Source organism: Octodon degus, unplaced genomic scaffold (genome assembly GCF_000260255.1).
Source record: "Octodon degus isolate 3935 unplaced genomic scaffold, OctDeg1.0 scaffold00113, whole genome shotgun sequence".
Lineage (NCBI taxonomy): Eukaryota > Metazoa > Chordata > Mammalia > Rodentia > Octodontidae > Octodon > Octodon degus.
The window spans coordinates 6866411-6881556 of record NW_004524689.1 but is presented as its reverse complement, the minus strand read 5'-3'; the positions used below and the strand labels follow the sequence as shown (position 1 = coordinate 6881556).

Genomic DNA, 15146 nt, shown 5'->3' with positions numbered 1-15146 from the left:
CGCGGTCCCGTCCCTGTGCTTTGCTAAGCTTGTTCTAAGTAGGTGCTTTAGACCACTGAGCCATCTCAACAGCCCAAAATATTTTTTCTTTCTTTCTTTTTTTTTTTTTTTTCAGAACCGGGGATTGAACTCAGATCCTTGAGTTTTCCTGTCAAGAGCTTATCCTACTGAGCCATCTCCCCAGCCCTGGAGACAGGGTCTTGCTAAATTGCTCAGGCTGGCTCTGAACTTGTGATCCTCCTGCCTCAGCCTCCCAAGCAGCTGGGATGGCTGTGCACCACTGCGCCTGGCTTTTTTTAAACAAAAAGAAAACTTTAGGCTGGAAGAAAAATCGATTCAAATTTATTAAAACCACTGCAATTCTGTCTGTGGCTGGAGGACTGCTGGGTGTGGCCCAGGTGAGACTTGAGTGTAGAGAAAAGGCGTAAACACAACATGGCTTTTACTGAGTAGAAAGAAAGGGAGCCCAGCTGTGTGAGGGCCCTGCCGACCCCCAGCCCTGTTGCTGGGCTGCGTGGTCCCCACTGTCCCTCAGTTCCTGGGCGGTCCAAAGGGCGAGGGAGAGAGCACAAGGTGCTGTGACCTCACAAGTCACCCACACTGGGCTGGAGATGGGGTGGGGAGTGGGGCGGAGTGCTGTAGCCAGGAAGGTCCCGTGTGTGGGGTCCGAGGGCGGAGCAGCGGCCTGTTAGGCATTGTACGAGGAGGAGGACACGCTCCCGCCGTGGCCTGTCCAGTTGGTGTGGATGAACTCGCCCGGCTTGGCCAAGAGCTCATAGGTGTGGGCCCCAAAGTAATCCCGCTGCGCCTGGGAAAGCAAGCGGGCAGCGGGCAGCGGGCAGCCCCACAGGGAGGGAGGCCAAGGCAGCGTGGGTGGGCACGGCCCAGCTCACCTGGAGGAGGTTGGCGGGCAGCTTCTCGTGTCGGTAGCCATCGTAGAAGGCCAGAGCAGTGGTGAAGCAGGGCATGGGGATACCCGCCTGGACCCCGGTGGTGACCGTGCGCCGCCACGCATCCTGCATGCCAAGGCGGAGCCGGCGTGAGCAGCTCCCGCTCCGGCAGCAGCATGAGCCCCCTCCCGTGTCCGCCCGTGCTCCCGTGTACCTGGCAGCTCTCCACGGCCGACCTGAAGAAGTCATCAAGCAGCAGGTTCTGGAGGTCAGGGCTGCGGTCAAAGGCTTCCTTTATCTTCCCCAGGAAAACACTGGAATGCATGGGGGGAGGGTCAGTGGCCTTCGCCCTGGCAGGCCCAATGCCGGGCAGAAAGTAGGGTCCGCCCTGGACAGGCCAGGGGGGAGCCTGTCCCCAGGCCTGGGAGCTGGCTGGTGGCTTGGTGACAGTGCGGAGCAGACAGTCCTAAGAAACAGGAACACAGGGCATGACAGTACTCACAGAGACACTTTATTTTTTGGAACTAGAATTTGAACTCAGGGCTTTGAGCTTGCCAGGCAGGCGCTGTGCCACTGAGTTACATCCCCACCCCTACAGAGACACAAAGGTGTCACGGAGTCAATCGAGTCAGCCTCAGCAGCTTGTGGCATGGTTTCCTGACCCCATCCTCCATGGGTCACAGGGTCGATACCCAAGGCGTCACTAAGGACAAGAAGAGTCCCTGCGTGCGCCACACTCTCTGTGGTACTTGCTGTTTTTGCAAAGATTTCCAGTCTGAAATTGGGTGAACCTACACAACAGGAAGCGGGACACAGAGCGCCAACCATACAGGACGCAAAGAGCAGGCACCGTGTAACCCGGTGACAGCTGGCTGCCAGGCTAGGTCACAGCAGGGCAGAGGTGCAGGGTGGCCCGGGCTCACCTGCGGATGATGCAGCCCCCACGCCACATGAGGGCGATGCCGCCATAGTTGAGGGTCCAGCCAAACTCGGCGGCCGCCTGCCTGAGCAGCATGAAGCCCTGCGCATAGGAGATGATCTTGGACGCATAGAGGGCCTAGGGTGACAGCCACACGGCACTCAGGAGGCTGCGTCTGGCGCGTGGCTGCCTCCACCCGCCCAGCCCTCGCTGCAGAAGGGAGCAGGAACTGCAGGCAGCGCCAGCTCGCCTCACCTCTCGGATGTCCTCCAGGAAGGACTTCTTGTCACCCCCAAACTGGGTCTTTGGGGGGCCCCTCAGCCTCTTGCTAGCTTGGACCCTTTCGTCCTTCAGTGACGATAAGCACCGAGCAAAGACAGCTTCTCCTGTGTGGACAGTGAGCAGAGGGTGACACAGCGCAGAGTCCTCCAGGTCCCGGGAAAGAGGCACGCGTGCATCACAGCGCGGAGGTCCAGAGGCGCAGGCGACGCGGGCGCTAAGGTGAGCCCGAAGCGTCAGGCTTACCCTTCAGCAAAACAGTAAACAGGTGATGTGCTAAAATTCACCTCAGTGCAAATGCAAGGACTCAACCACAAAGGCCAACTCACAGTTCAGAGGGGGGAGTTGAGCAAAAGTGAAGAAATAAGACAACTATTGAGAATTACTACTCACTATTGGCAATGAATTAAAATTTTACTTTTTTTTTTTAATTTTAGTTTCAATTTAGAAGACTTCCATTATTTTTCGTAAAAGTTAGCACCAACTTTTTTTTTATCATTTATTCATTTTAATGAGAAAAAAAAGATAAAATAGCAATAAAACGGTTTTAAAACAGGTTGGAACAGTTACAATAATTAATACAAATGTATTAATTACACATACATATATTTTTTTTGTGGTGGTATCAGGGATTGAACTGAAGACCCTGCACTTGCCAGGCAAGCACTTATTCCACTGAGCTATCTTCCTGGCCCTATATTAAATATAGTTGTCTTCATGACTTTCATTATATATTGATAGTTTTTGTTTGGTTTTTCTTGTTGTTTTGAGAAGGTCTCACTTTGTAGTTCAGGCTGGGCTTAAACTCATGGTGATCCTCCTGCCTCAGCCTCCCAAGTGCTGGGATTACAGGTGTGCTCTGCCACACGTAGTAGTTATTTTATTTTCAGCACCAGGGACCGAGCCCAGGGAGCCCTGCACTATATCCCCACCTTCTTCATTTTGAGAAAGAATTTACCGATCAACTACTTACTAATCAACTTACCAAGTTGCCCAGGTTGGCCCTGAACTTACAACGCTCCTGCTACAGCTTCCTAAGAGGAAGGGATTACAGAATGCGCTACCACCCAGGGTATTGGACTTATTTTATTTATTTTTTGGAAACAATGTCTTGCTGTGAAGCTCAAGCTGGCCTTGAACTCATTCTGCAGCCAGGACAGCCTCGACCGTGTGGCAACCCCCTGCTCAGCCTCGGCAGTGTCAAGACCACAAGTGTACACCCTGACTTTCTATAATGTGAACAAATTATCTTCTTTCCTTTTCGGTCCACAGACAAAATAGGCTGAAATCGGGAACCTAAGCGAGGACTTGCAGAGAGCATTTGGGCCCTGAGCTGGAGAGCGTGCGCGGAGCCGCGAGCAGCCCCACACGGCTCCTGTGCCGGCCCGCCCGCCCATCGCTCCTCACTCCTCAGCAGTGCACGGTGATGCAGCAGGCGGAAGCCTCGCACACAGCGCTGCTGCAACTCCACATGTGGCAAGCCCTCGTGTTGCCCAAGGCGAGCGAGGCGGCAGCGACTTCCACCTCGACGCCCCCCTCAAGTGGAACCGCAGCCCCAGCTGCCCAGGGCAGGGCACAAAGTCTCTCTAGCAAGGAGAGGGCTCTGTGGGGACAGTGCTACCTCTGCAACACCTCAGTCCCCACGAGCAGGTGGCTCACACCCCCGCACTCAGGCTGGCTGAGGGCACAACTTCCTTCTGCCAACGGGGCTTCTCGGCCTGCTCCCAGCTTCCCTGCCCTTCCAGGTCCCACGCAGGCGAGGCCAGGCCAACTACTCAGTCAGTGTGGTGGTGCACACCCCTGGTCCCAGCACTCAGAGCTGAGGCAGCAGGACTGCTAAGGGTCCCAGGCCAGCCTGGGCTCCACAGTGGGCTCAAGGCCAGCCTGAATGTAAAACATCCCAAAGCTGAAACTGGGTGGGGAGGGGACGAGCTCCCCAGGGAAAAGGGGAGTATAAAGAGAAGGCGCCAACCAGCGTGCATTCCTACCTGCAGAAAGACCCTGAAAACCCACCCATTCGGACGCTCCCCGGAGGCAACCTTCAGAGAGCACCCCAGGGGGCTTAAGGTCAGAACTGGGGCCCGCAACAGTACCGATGAGGGTGACAGGGACACCGTACTCCAGGGCGGAGATGGCCGTCCACTTCCCGGTGCCCTTCTGCCCCGCGCTGTCCCTGATCTTGGGCAGCAGGTGTTGGCCATCGCTGTCTTTGAACTTGAGGATGCTGGCGGTGATCTCAATCAGGAATGAGTCCAATTCAGTCTTATTCCATTCCTCGAACGCCTGCAGGGTCAGAGGGACAAAGCAACGTCAGGATGAGGCCGCACAACCTGTGCAGGGCGCGTTCCTCCCTGGCTTGCCCGCCCACCTGCCCAGGCCACACCTGTCTCCGAAGTGACCAGGGCATGCAGCTGCCTGGCGCACCTGCCTGGCGGGGAGCTTGGGGCAGTGCAGCCACAGCACAAATGAAGCCAGTGTCTCTGCCTGCTTGTTTCCTCACGACAGGCCATGCTAAGGTTTCTGTATTAGTTTCTGTCTGCTTGCCTGCCTGCCTGCCTGCCTGCCTGCCAAGACCACAGAGCCTCGGGAGCACACCTCCATGGAGAAAGCACTTCTGTGTACTCGTTGGAGAAACAGACCGAGATTATACACACCAACTAACTGCGAACACGCACGGAAAAGCCCGGATGCAGTGAAACGGCAGGAGAGGAGCTCGGGCTGGGCAGTTCAGTGCAATGAGTGATTGCCTAGCATCTGGGGCACCAGCTCCAACTTCAGCTAAAGCAAATGTGTACCTGCACTGCTGAAGTCCCCAGGGAAGGAAAGTACCCGGGACATCAACAGTGGGCGGACAGACAGTGCAGATGGATGGACAGATGGACGGGAAGCGCATCCCTGCGCTTCCCATGCACTAACTTTGAGGAACTATCAGCTAGTCCCGGCCGCATCAGCAAGGACAGCTCCCCGCTCACTGAGTGACCGCGGGGGCGGCGCACCTGGGCCATCTCCTCGTGCCCCATGCCCAGCACGTCCTTCATCAGGTGGTAGGCCTCGCAGATGAGCTGCATGTCGCCGTACTCGATGCCGTTGTGGACCATCTTCACGAAGTGCCCGGCTCCCTCATCTCCTACCTGTCGGGGCGACAAGCAGGGGGCCATCACGGGGAAACAGCGCAAAGCCCCTCAGCCCCACAGGTCCTCCGCAAGGCTCCCTTCCCTGTCCTTCCATTTGTTCGTGCAAAAAGCAACGCAGGAGGGAGGCGCACATAATTATTTTCAAACAAAATTCATCTGGCAGCACGCACGGTGCAGGCTTCGATCCAGTCCCATGCGCCCTCAGCTGTTTGTCCCTATAGACTTGTCTCTCGCATAGGTCCTGCAGGCTCGTTCTTGTGGCTTTGCCCAGTCCTACACACAAGTTTAAAAAATCCTCTCTGCTGAGTGTGGTGGCATGTGCCTGTAATCTCAGCACCAAGGAGGCTGAGGGTGCTGAGTTCGAGGCCAGCCTGGGCTACAGAGTAAGTCCAAAGCCAGCCTGACCCTGTCTCAGAAAAAAAGACCACAAAAAAAATCCTTTTTCCTGGAGCTGCCACTTTTTTAGCAATGGGAAGTTACAGTAACTGGTTCATTAAATCTTTTTTTTTTTTTTTGCGGAACTGGGAATTGAACTCAGGCCCTTGCGCTTGCCAGGGAAGCGTTTATTCCATGGAGCCATCTCCCTGGCCCCTAAATCATTTTTTTTTTTTTTTTCCTGAGATATAAATACAGCCTTGCAAGGCTCTCAACTTCTGAATCCAGACATGCAGTTCCAGGCCCGCTGCTGACGGGGTCCTGCCTCACATGAGCTCGCCAGATGTAAAACTCAGAACAGTGGCTGAGTTTACCATGGGCAACTCTTTTTTCCTTTGTTTTTGGAACAGGGTCTCACTATGTAGGTCGTGCTGGCCCTGGGCTCTACAGTGAGTTCAAGGCCAGCCTGGATTACATAGCGAGACCCTGTCTTGAAAAATCAAACCAAACGACTTACTCTGATCCCACAGAGCTACCTGGGGAAGCGAAACATCTGCACACCGTCCGTGGGACAACGCACAGAGGCACAGTCAAGTCCTCGGGGCACGCTGGTGGCAGGCAGTCTCCCGGCCACCTCTGCGTCCACACTGCTGACCTGGCCCTCCTGACTGGGCCAGGCCAGGCCCACGGGTCCCGAGGCACGCGAGTGCGCGCTGGGTATCAGCCGGAGGATTCAGACTGATGCTAACGTCACTAAGCAGCCACTGGAGCCAAGGCAGGCTCTGCTCAGCCGTGCACCGGTCACTGGGGCGGCCCTTGGTGCCCACGGTGCCCACGACGCGCAGGGTTGCCCAGCACTTGCCCAATCACAGCAGGGCTCTCCGGTTCCTACTTTCGCAGCGATGCTCTGGAAGATGGTCTTGATGTGTGGCCTGCAGAGGGACAGGGATGGGCTCAGCAGAGGGGGCAGTGGCCTCGCTCAGCACGGAGGCCCCACCCAGGCCCCACTTTGCAGCGGGAGGCAGAAGTGCTCCTTCAAGGGCAGAGTACCCTGAGCCCCGCAGGTAAATGTCAGGCCTGTGCCTCTGGTCTGGGTGGGCCTCAGGACAGGCTGCACCACCTGCCTCAGGCACCAGAAGGCCGGGCAGAGCCAGCCGAGGTGTGCACGCCTGTCAGCCAGCACTTGGGAGGCCGAGGCAGGAGGATCACGAGTTTGAAGTCATTCTGGGCTACGGAGCAAGTTCAAGGCCGGCCTGGAGCAGAGTAAGACTGGCTCGGAAACCAAAATAAAAGACTAAGCAGCCTGAACGTGTGGTGGGGATGCAGCTTGGGGCCAAGCACACAGCCCCGGGTCCTACCCCGGCAACACACACATACACACTCCACCAGAAAAATTGCCACTGTGGCACCAGAATAAACTGTGACTCCAGCCTGCAAGTGACCCAGGTTCCCCTTAAGACGAGCTTAGCCTCGATGCAGGCTCGCAGGTTCCGCACACGCGGTCACAGTGTTGCAGAAGCCGCCCAATTCCTCTTCCCAGTTCCTCTTCCCAGCTGCCTGCACGGGTGGTTCTGCCTCCTACTCCTGCTGTCCCCTCACTGTTCTGCCCACTGTGGGCCGGGCAGAGATTCTCCTCCACACACTGCCGCAGACACAAAGCTGACCGGGCTGCAGGCCAGCCCTCGGGACACCCGGGGCCCTCTTCAGGTCCAAGAGCCACTTCCTGCTCTTGTTTCTGGCTGTTTTTCTGCGAGGCTCTGGTGAGGTTCTCCTCTGGGCCCCACCCTGGCCTCCACAGCCATCTCTGCTTCCCTCAGACCAGTGGGGAGCGGAGCCCAGGAGGAAGTGCAGGCCTCTGCGTCCCAGGCTCCCATGTGAACGATGTTTCTCTGTTTCTGAGGCACAGGAAGGCTTCCCACCTGAGGGGTAATTTAACCCCAGGTTCCCACACTCCTGCACTCCACTGCCTACCATAACCCCAGACTCTCTGGAACTCCAGCTCGCTCCGGGCTGCCCCTCAGAATGACACTTCCTCTCCCATTTTCCCCTCCTGTGCTCCCTCTGCCTCCCATGTGGCTCATTCTCTTTCTGCAGTCTCAGCAGTGTCTCAGTCTCACAGGTCGCAGCCATGCAGGGGCCACTGCCTGCACAGGCCTCAGTGGACTCTCGGCCCCTCCCGCCGCCACCCTCTCCTGTCTTCATCCTGCTCTGCAGTCCAGAGGAGGTGGAGTGGCAAGTGTGGTTTTTAACCTCCAGTGAGATATAATTTTCTGCCTCATTCCCAGGCCTGGTCAGATTGTCCTGCTACTCAATTATGAAAGTTATCTTGGGACCACGCATCAGCCAGCAGAGGCGGCACTGAGTCCTCCCTCGATGCCAGCCTGGGACATCTGGCCTGGCTCCTCCTAGCCTAAGGCCTTCACTACCAGCCTCGGTCAGTGATGAAAGAAAGAAGGAGGAGCATGCGTACTCTTGGAGCCCCGCAATACCGTCCAGAGGAAAGCAGCGCCTGGCCCCCCAGCAAAGGCGAGGTGCAGAGCTCGGGGCACCTGGGCTACTCACCAAGCCTCTCTGTTGCCACCTGGCATGAGAGACGGGCCGTACCGGGCCCCTTCCTCGCCACCACTGACGCCACTCCCCACGAACAAGATGCCCTTGGCCTTGAGGTCTCGACATCGCCTCTGAGGAAGAGGAAAACCACGTCATGATGCCTCCAAAACCCAAATTCCTCCCACGGATCGAGGAAGCGTGAGTTGGCCAGAGACGCTGTGGTGGACAGGCCTGGCCCAGGTCACTCCAGTGGCAACTGCAGGTGGCAATTAAAGCAACCAGTTTTCCTGGATGCTCAATGGAACCGTCCCAACTGCCAGAAGGAATAAAGGCAGAACACAGTCCCATCTTCCCCAGAGACTCCTGAATTAAGAACTGGTTTCATAGGAGCTTAGTGACTTAGTATCGTTCTGCAGGCTCCCAGAGCCCGAGCGACATACACAGCCCTAGGGCCTGAGGCCAGCAGAGCAGCGTCTCAAAGACACAGACTCTGCACAAACAGCAGGATGGAGTGACGAAAGCACGAGCCCCAGCTAGCCAGAAAAGGGCTGGGAGTGACCAGGGCCCGGGCGGCGACCCACCGCCCCAGATGAAAGCTGACCCCTCTGTTCCCGGGAGCCAGAGGAATCGGGGCCAAGGGACACGTACTGTGGTGTCACGATACTCAGAATTTCCCCCGTCGATGATGATGTCGCCGGTGTCCAACAACGGGACCTGCAACCAGACACAGGCACCACAGTGACCAAAGAAAATGAACAGGAATTTATCCCAAATATATATAATCTGAAGGCATGCCGTTTTCTAATCTTTTAAAATTTTATTTAAAAAATAAATATTTATTTGGTACAGGGTCTCACTATGTAGCTCAGACTCAGAGATCCTCCTGTTCTCAGCCTCCCCAGCACCGGGATTACAGGCGTGTCCCACCACACCATGAGGCATGCGGTACTGTGGATCGAACCTGGGTCCTTGTACTTGCCAGGCACTTAGGCTGCTGAGCTATCTCCCCAGCCCGGCATATGGTGTTTAATTGTCAACAATCCTCAGTGGCTCTAGTCACATCTTAAAATCATAAGTCAGGCATGGGGGCTAATCCCAGTACTCCGAAGGCTGAGGCAGGAGGATAGCCATGAGCTCAAGGTCAGCCTGGGCTGCATAGTGAGTTCAAGGTCAGCCTGAACTGCACAGTGAGACCTTGTTCTCAAAAAACAAAAATAAAATAAAAACAAGAGATACCCTTGCTAAAGCCTCAAACTGTTTGGAATAAAGAGAATGACCACTTCCTAGGAGTCCCTAAAGGGATATCATATCGTTCATATTATGCAACTATGAAAATTGTTGCATGCCTGGAGGTTGAGGCAGGAGGACGGTAAACTCAAGGACAGCCTGGATTACACAGTGAGATCCTATCTCAAAAAAACAAAAGGAAATTGTTTCTTTATAGGAATACTAAAAAAAATTTCCACATTTGGACACAAATATTTATTAGTAAAAAATACTATAGATACTTATAAATATAAGAAAATCAAAACTGGGGGCCGGTCTAACAGCTCAGGGCCGACCAGACAGCTCAGCGGACTAAAGTGCCTGCTTAGGCAGAGCACAGCGGCCAGGGTTCAGTCCATGCAGGACCCACCCCTGGGGCGCACTGAGCCGGTGATTGACACTGGGCAGGGTGGTGTACACCTATAATCCCAGCACTTGGGAGGCTGAAAACAGGAGGATCACTACAAGTCTGATCTACATAGTGAGACCCTGTAGACCCTGTTTCCCCTGTACTAAATGCATTAAAAAAAAAAAAAAAATCAAAACCGTAAGATCAAATTTGAGGCCAGCTTGGCTAACTTAGTGCTATAGTTTGTGTCCAGTTGTCCCCCCAAAGCCTCATGCAGTCACAGGCGGGCTTTAGAGTTTGTCATTCACTCATGACCCACTGGGATTATGGGTGTGAGCACCACACCCCGCCTGGGGCATAGTCGGAATGCAGTTTAAGAAGACAGACTTGTACTCTGTTGCTGCTCCTCCCTTTTTTTCTTGCTGTTTTGCTGTCTTCCGCCCCATGAACTGCTGCCCTCTGCCGTGCTCCATGCTGCCTTGGAGCCAGGTAAGTATGGACTGAAACCTCTAGCAACTATAAGGTGACTAAACCTTTCCTTCCTTCATTTTGAGAGTCGGGTATTTGTCCCAGCAAAGAGATAAGAGTAACTGAGACACTTAGTAACTTAGTAACCTATCTCAGAACTACAAGAGGAAGCTGGGTATGATGGTGCACGCCTATAATCCCAGCACTCACAAGCTGAGGTGGAAGGATCTTTGCTTGGGCTAAATAGTTCGAGGTCAGCCTGAATTGTAGTTAAACCCTATCTCAAAAAGGGGGCTGGAGGCTGCAGAGATAGCTCAGTGGTCTAAGCCCCTGCCTGGGCAAGCACAAGGAACTGGGTTTGATCCCCAGTACTGTATGTCGTGCTGGGTGCATGGAGCCAGCCACTAAGACCAGGCATGGTGGCAGACACATGTAGACCCAGTGCTAAGGAGGCTGAAGAAGGAGGATCACTATAAGTCCAAGCTGCATAGTGAGACCCTGTGCCAAATACATAAACTTTAAAAAGGGGAGGGGCGGCTGGAGACGTAGCCCAGTGCAAAGGCCACGGGTTTAATGCCCAGTACCATAGGAAGAAAAAAAAATTTAGATGTAGGGGCTAGAGGTATGGCTCAGGGGTAGAACTCACGATTGGCATGAATAAGGCCCTTGGTTCAGTCTCACCCAACAAAAAGTAGAGTCTGGCTATGTAGCTCAGCGGCAGCGTTCATACCTGCCCAGTATGCACATGGTCCCAGCCTTGATCCCGCCAGACAAGTGCAAGAAAACACTGTTTTGGCAGTGCTTGGGGTTGAACCCAGAGTTTACACTTAGCTACATTCCCAGGTCTTTTTTAATTTTTTAAGGCAAGGTCTTGCTAAATCCCACACTGTCCTAGCTGGGCTTGAACTTATGATTCTCCTGCCTCAGCCCCCCAGAGCACTCGGATTACTGGTCAGGTGCCTCCACACACCTACTGTAAAATCTTTCTGCGTAACAAAGACAGAGAACCCATCTATAGATTTCTATTGACCTGATTCTTACTGCTAATTCTTTCTTAGTGACCGCCTCTGTCTCCTCTGTCTCTCTGTCCTAGAGTCACCGCCACCCAGGGCTATTCTATTGCTCAAGGAGTGCCAATCGGGTTGGCCAACAGTGAAACATTTAGGCAATCATCCCGTCAGAAGTGAGCACTTCCTGTCCAGAAAGTGAAAACTCAAAACAAAATCTCGGAAGAAAAACCAAGGAAAGAGCAGCCGGGAGCCCGAGTGCCTCACCAGTTTCTCGATGAAGTCATCCACGGCCTGGCCGGCCTTGACCAGCAGGATGACCCGCCGTGGCTTCTTCAGCTTGGACACCATCTCCTTCAGGGACTGCGCGCCCACCACCTTAGTTCCCTTCGCTTCGTTGGCCAGGAAATCATCTACTTTGGAGACTGTCCTGTTAAAGGCACAGACCTAGAGGAAGAGGGACAGATTAGGGGGGCTGAGACACACAGATGTTCACACTATGCACCAAGTCCCAAACATGTCCCCCTATACAGCTTGAAGTTCCAGGGAGGGCTCGAGCCACCTCAACAAGGTGACACAGTACAGAAGCGAGGCAAAGGCCCTGTTTCTTGGTGGAACCTGTCACTGCCGGTTAGGCCTCAGAAGCAAATCCAGGAAGCAGCGGTGCCACCAGGGACTTGGCCTTGGCTTCTACCCGACTGTCCTCCTCTGGGCTCAAAGCTTCATGCCCGCTAAGCCAGCTCCTCCCTAGGCTTTGTCCCCAGTCCCTGTTTCCTTGATGTTGCCATCTAAGCCTCTTCAGTATCTCTAGAAGTAACATTTAGAGATTGCTGGTGGAGGTGTCCAGGGCCTGAAGTCTCCAAGTCAGGAGGCTGAGGTGGGAGGATGGCGTGAGCCTGGATCTGGAGGCCAGCCAGGGCAACGGAGCGCAATCTTGTCTGGGGGAAAGAGACTTTCTCACTCTTCCCAGATCTCACTGGGCAACAAGTTAGTGCTCCAGGCGGGCAGGACCTGCCCTCTCCCACCACTCAGAACCTCACAGGAGTCTCCTTCCTGGAACTGCAGGGACAGCCGGCCACACCCACGACTGAAGTGGCTGCTTTGCAGCTGGTGGCCAAGGGTTTGCACGGGGCTGGAAAGGGGTGTGGATTCTATGGATTCTGTGCAGCCGGGAGGGTGCACGCCAAGGTCCGAGCAGGGCAGCACAGGACTGGACCTGCCCCCAGCACTCACCACAAAGCCGTGGTCATTCATGTTCAAAATCAAGTTCTGGCCCATGACAGCCAGCCCGATGAGCGCGACGTCAGCTCTGAAAGGCCGGGGAGAGGACAAAGAAAAAATGTCAGCGCCTGCTCATTTCTGATGCGACAGGTAAGTGGTCGCCCCCCAAGCTGCGCTGGACCCCCCAGGGAGTTTCGGCGCCGTCTGACGGACCCAGTCCGCCCTGCCGGACCCAGCCCCGAACCCCACGACCAGCCATCAGTGCCTGCGCGCAGAGGGCCGGGAAGCTCGGGTCGCGCCTTCGGAGTGTGGGGTCCGGGCGCCTGGGGCGCACGCGGGCGACCCCAGGCTGGAGAGGCGGGGAGAGAAGCAGGGTCCAGGTGCCCCGCGGGTCACTCACTGAGCCATGGCGACGGCGGCGGCAGTGGACCGAGCAGACAGAGGCGGAGAGAAGAAGCGCGGGGGCTCAGTGCTAGCAGAAAGTGCGGTCCGGTCCGGCTCCCGCAGACCTCCGGAGCTTGCAGCCGCTCCTCACCCCATTCGCTGGCACTCGCCAATCGGAAGTAAGGGTCAGGGTCTCGCGCAGCACGATTGGTTCTCTAAGGCGCCTGTTATACCACCTGAGGCCAAACGGGCCCGCCCACCACCGGGGCTGGGTTAGTAGATTTCCGAGCACATCGATGACAGCCCGGCGCGGCACCGCCCCTCCACTGGAGGGGGTGTGCCCGGTTGCGCTTGGCACTTGCGCAGCTGCGAAGGGACGACTCCCAGGTGCAGGCTTTGAGAAATCGTTTCACCGAACACTGGAAACTTTAGTTTTTGAACTACTCGATTCTGTTGTAACTGTATGGGTCCATCATCAGCGCTTTTTATAATTTAGAGACAGGGCTGTCTAAGTTTCCGGACTGGGTTGAAATTTGCAATCCTCCTGCCTCAGCCTTTTAGAATGCTGGGATTGCCGGCGTGCGCCGGCCCTTCACCAAGTTTTAAAAGCGCGTAGCGGTACTGGGCCGAGGAGTGTGAGCCCCCCGAAACAGCGTGTTAGAGCGGGGAGATGCGCTGAGTTCCACAGGGACAGGGCTAACCCGAAAACGTCCTCGGGGGCTTGGGTGCTTTCCAAGGTCCCTGTCTATCAAAGGGGCGACCTCAGTGGGGAGAGAGCTCCTTTGCTATCACGTAAAGCACTTCCGATGCCCGCTGAGATGAGCTAGAACCTCATTAGCAGGGGTTCTGACGGAGGCTGACGGGCTCGCTCTGGTTTTTTGTCTTTCCCGCTGTGCAACTGGGGCCATATTTTGGGTGGGGTTTTGTTGTTGTTGTTGTTGTTGTTTTGTTGCGGAACCGGGGCTTGAACTCAGAGCCTTGCGCTTGCCAAGGAAGTGTTTATTCTACTGAGCCACCTCCCCAACCCCTGGATATCTTGTTTCACTGCTGGGGACTGAACCAGGCCCTGGGGCACGCACGTGTACTCTAGTCCAAGGTATTAAATCTGAGTTTCCCGTTCTGCAGAAGAGGAATGACAAGAGTTCCCCGTAACCACAGGCCTCAGTGAAGGCCCTGGGACCTGCGTCCAGCATCTGGCACCCACGCTCGCTCTGCTTTGGGGGTCAGGGCTTGATATCCCACATGGAGCCCCTTGGTGTCTTGGGAACTCTGAGCTAAGGGGCACCTAAGGGCCGCAGAAGCAGGCTCATTCTGATCCTGTCCCCGTCACCTCTTTATCCCCGAGAGTAAGTCAAAATATAGTTTTTCTTTCCCAAGGTGGGTCATAAAAGTGAGAGCCCCTCTGTCCCCAAAGAATCATAAGGCCTAGAAATATTTCTCTAACCTTCCCTCCCCTTAGTTGTTTTTTCTTTTTCTTTTTTTTTTTTCCCGGAACTGGGAATTGAACTCAGGCCCTTGCACTTGCCAGGCAAGTGCTTGTTCTACTGAGCCATCTCCCCAGCCCCTTTTTTTCTCTTTTTTTTTTCCCCCCTTAGTTGTTTTTTCTTGCAGCATTGGGAATAGAACCCAGGATCTTGCATATGCCTGACACTCACATTGCCAGCGAGCTATGCCTTTTTTTTTTTTTTTTCTTTCCTGTATTTTAGGGAAGGGCCTACAGGGTGTTCAGGATCTCACTACTAGATCGGATTCGTGGTGATTCTCCTGTTTACAGCCTCCCAAGTGCTGGGATTACAGGCGTACGCCACGCCCAGTCTCAATCGCAGCCTAGAGGGGGGGATGGGGGCGGGACCAGCAAGGCCCAACATCCCCCTCCCTCCCTTGCAGGCGCTATAACAGCCAAATTATTTGGTCCACCCTCCCCCCTTGTTTTTGAGACAGGATCTCACTAAGATGCCCAGGCTAGCCTCCCATTTACCACCATCCTGTCTCAGCCTACAGGGTAGCTGGGATTACAGGCTTGCGTGACAGGCAGCTTTTCTCTTTCTAATGTGTGGTTTGTGACAGGAGGTGTTCACTGTAACCCTTATTAGAGATGAGGAAGGGGCCACCCTGTATCCCTCCCACACTCCTGCTCCCTGGAAAGGGGTGAGGACAGGGACATAAACTTTTACAAAAACAGCGCGTTGAACTTGAAAAATTCTCCCTGTCTCCTGTGGAAAAAAGAGGGACTCCCACAGCCCATGTGGAGCTGTCTCTATTACCTGAGTTGTCCTGTATTGAAGATTCCCCCTTAAGAGCCCC

At 54.9% G+C, this 15146-nt stretch overlaps 1 protein-coding gene across 1 annotated transcript; it reads right to left on the bottom strand.

Moving 5' to 3' along the window:
* Window positions 1–325: 325 nt before the first annotated feature.
* Pgd (phosphogluconate dehydrogenase) lies at window positions 326–13015 on the bottom strand. Its single transcript, XM_004639649.2, has 13 exons — window positions 12859–13015; window positions 12471–12546; window positions 11505–11684; window positions 8796–8861; window positions 8160–8278; window positions 6460–6529; window positions 5085–5219; window positions 4182–4371; window positions 2065–2195; window positions 1814–1947; window positions 1105–1204; window positions 894–1016; window positions 326–808 (listed from the first exon to the last, which is right to left on the bottom strand). Exons 1-13 carry the CDS (start codon window positions 12864–12866, stop codon window positions 689–691), a joined length of 1452 nt encoding a protein of 483 aa, XP_004639706.1. The 5' UTR covers window positions 12867–13015; the 3' UTR covers window positions 326–688.
* Between the last annotated feature and the right edge of the window lie 2131 nt (window positions 13016–15146).

Bases quoted from the DNA above. Each gene is read 5' to 3' on its own strand.
- Pgd (XM_004639649.2), bottom strand. The intron at 8,862-11,504 runs GTGAGGCACTCG...GTCTGGTTGCAG, and splicing joins ATGACTTCATCGAGAAACTG to GTCCCGTTGTTGGACACCGG. The intron at 5,220-6,459 runs GCAAGTGCTGGG...TCGCCCCGACAG, and splicing joins GAGAGCCCTGCTGTGATTGG to GTAGGAGATGAGGGAGCCGG.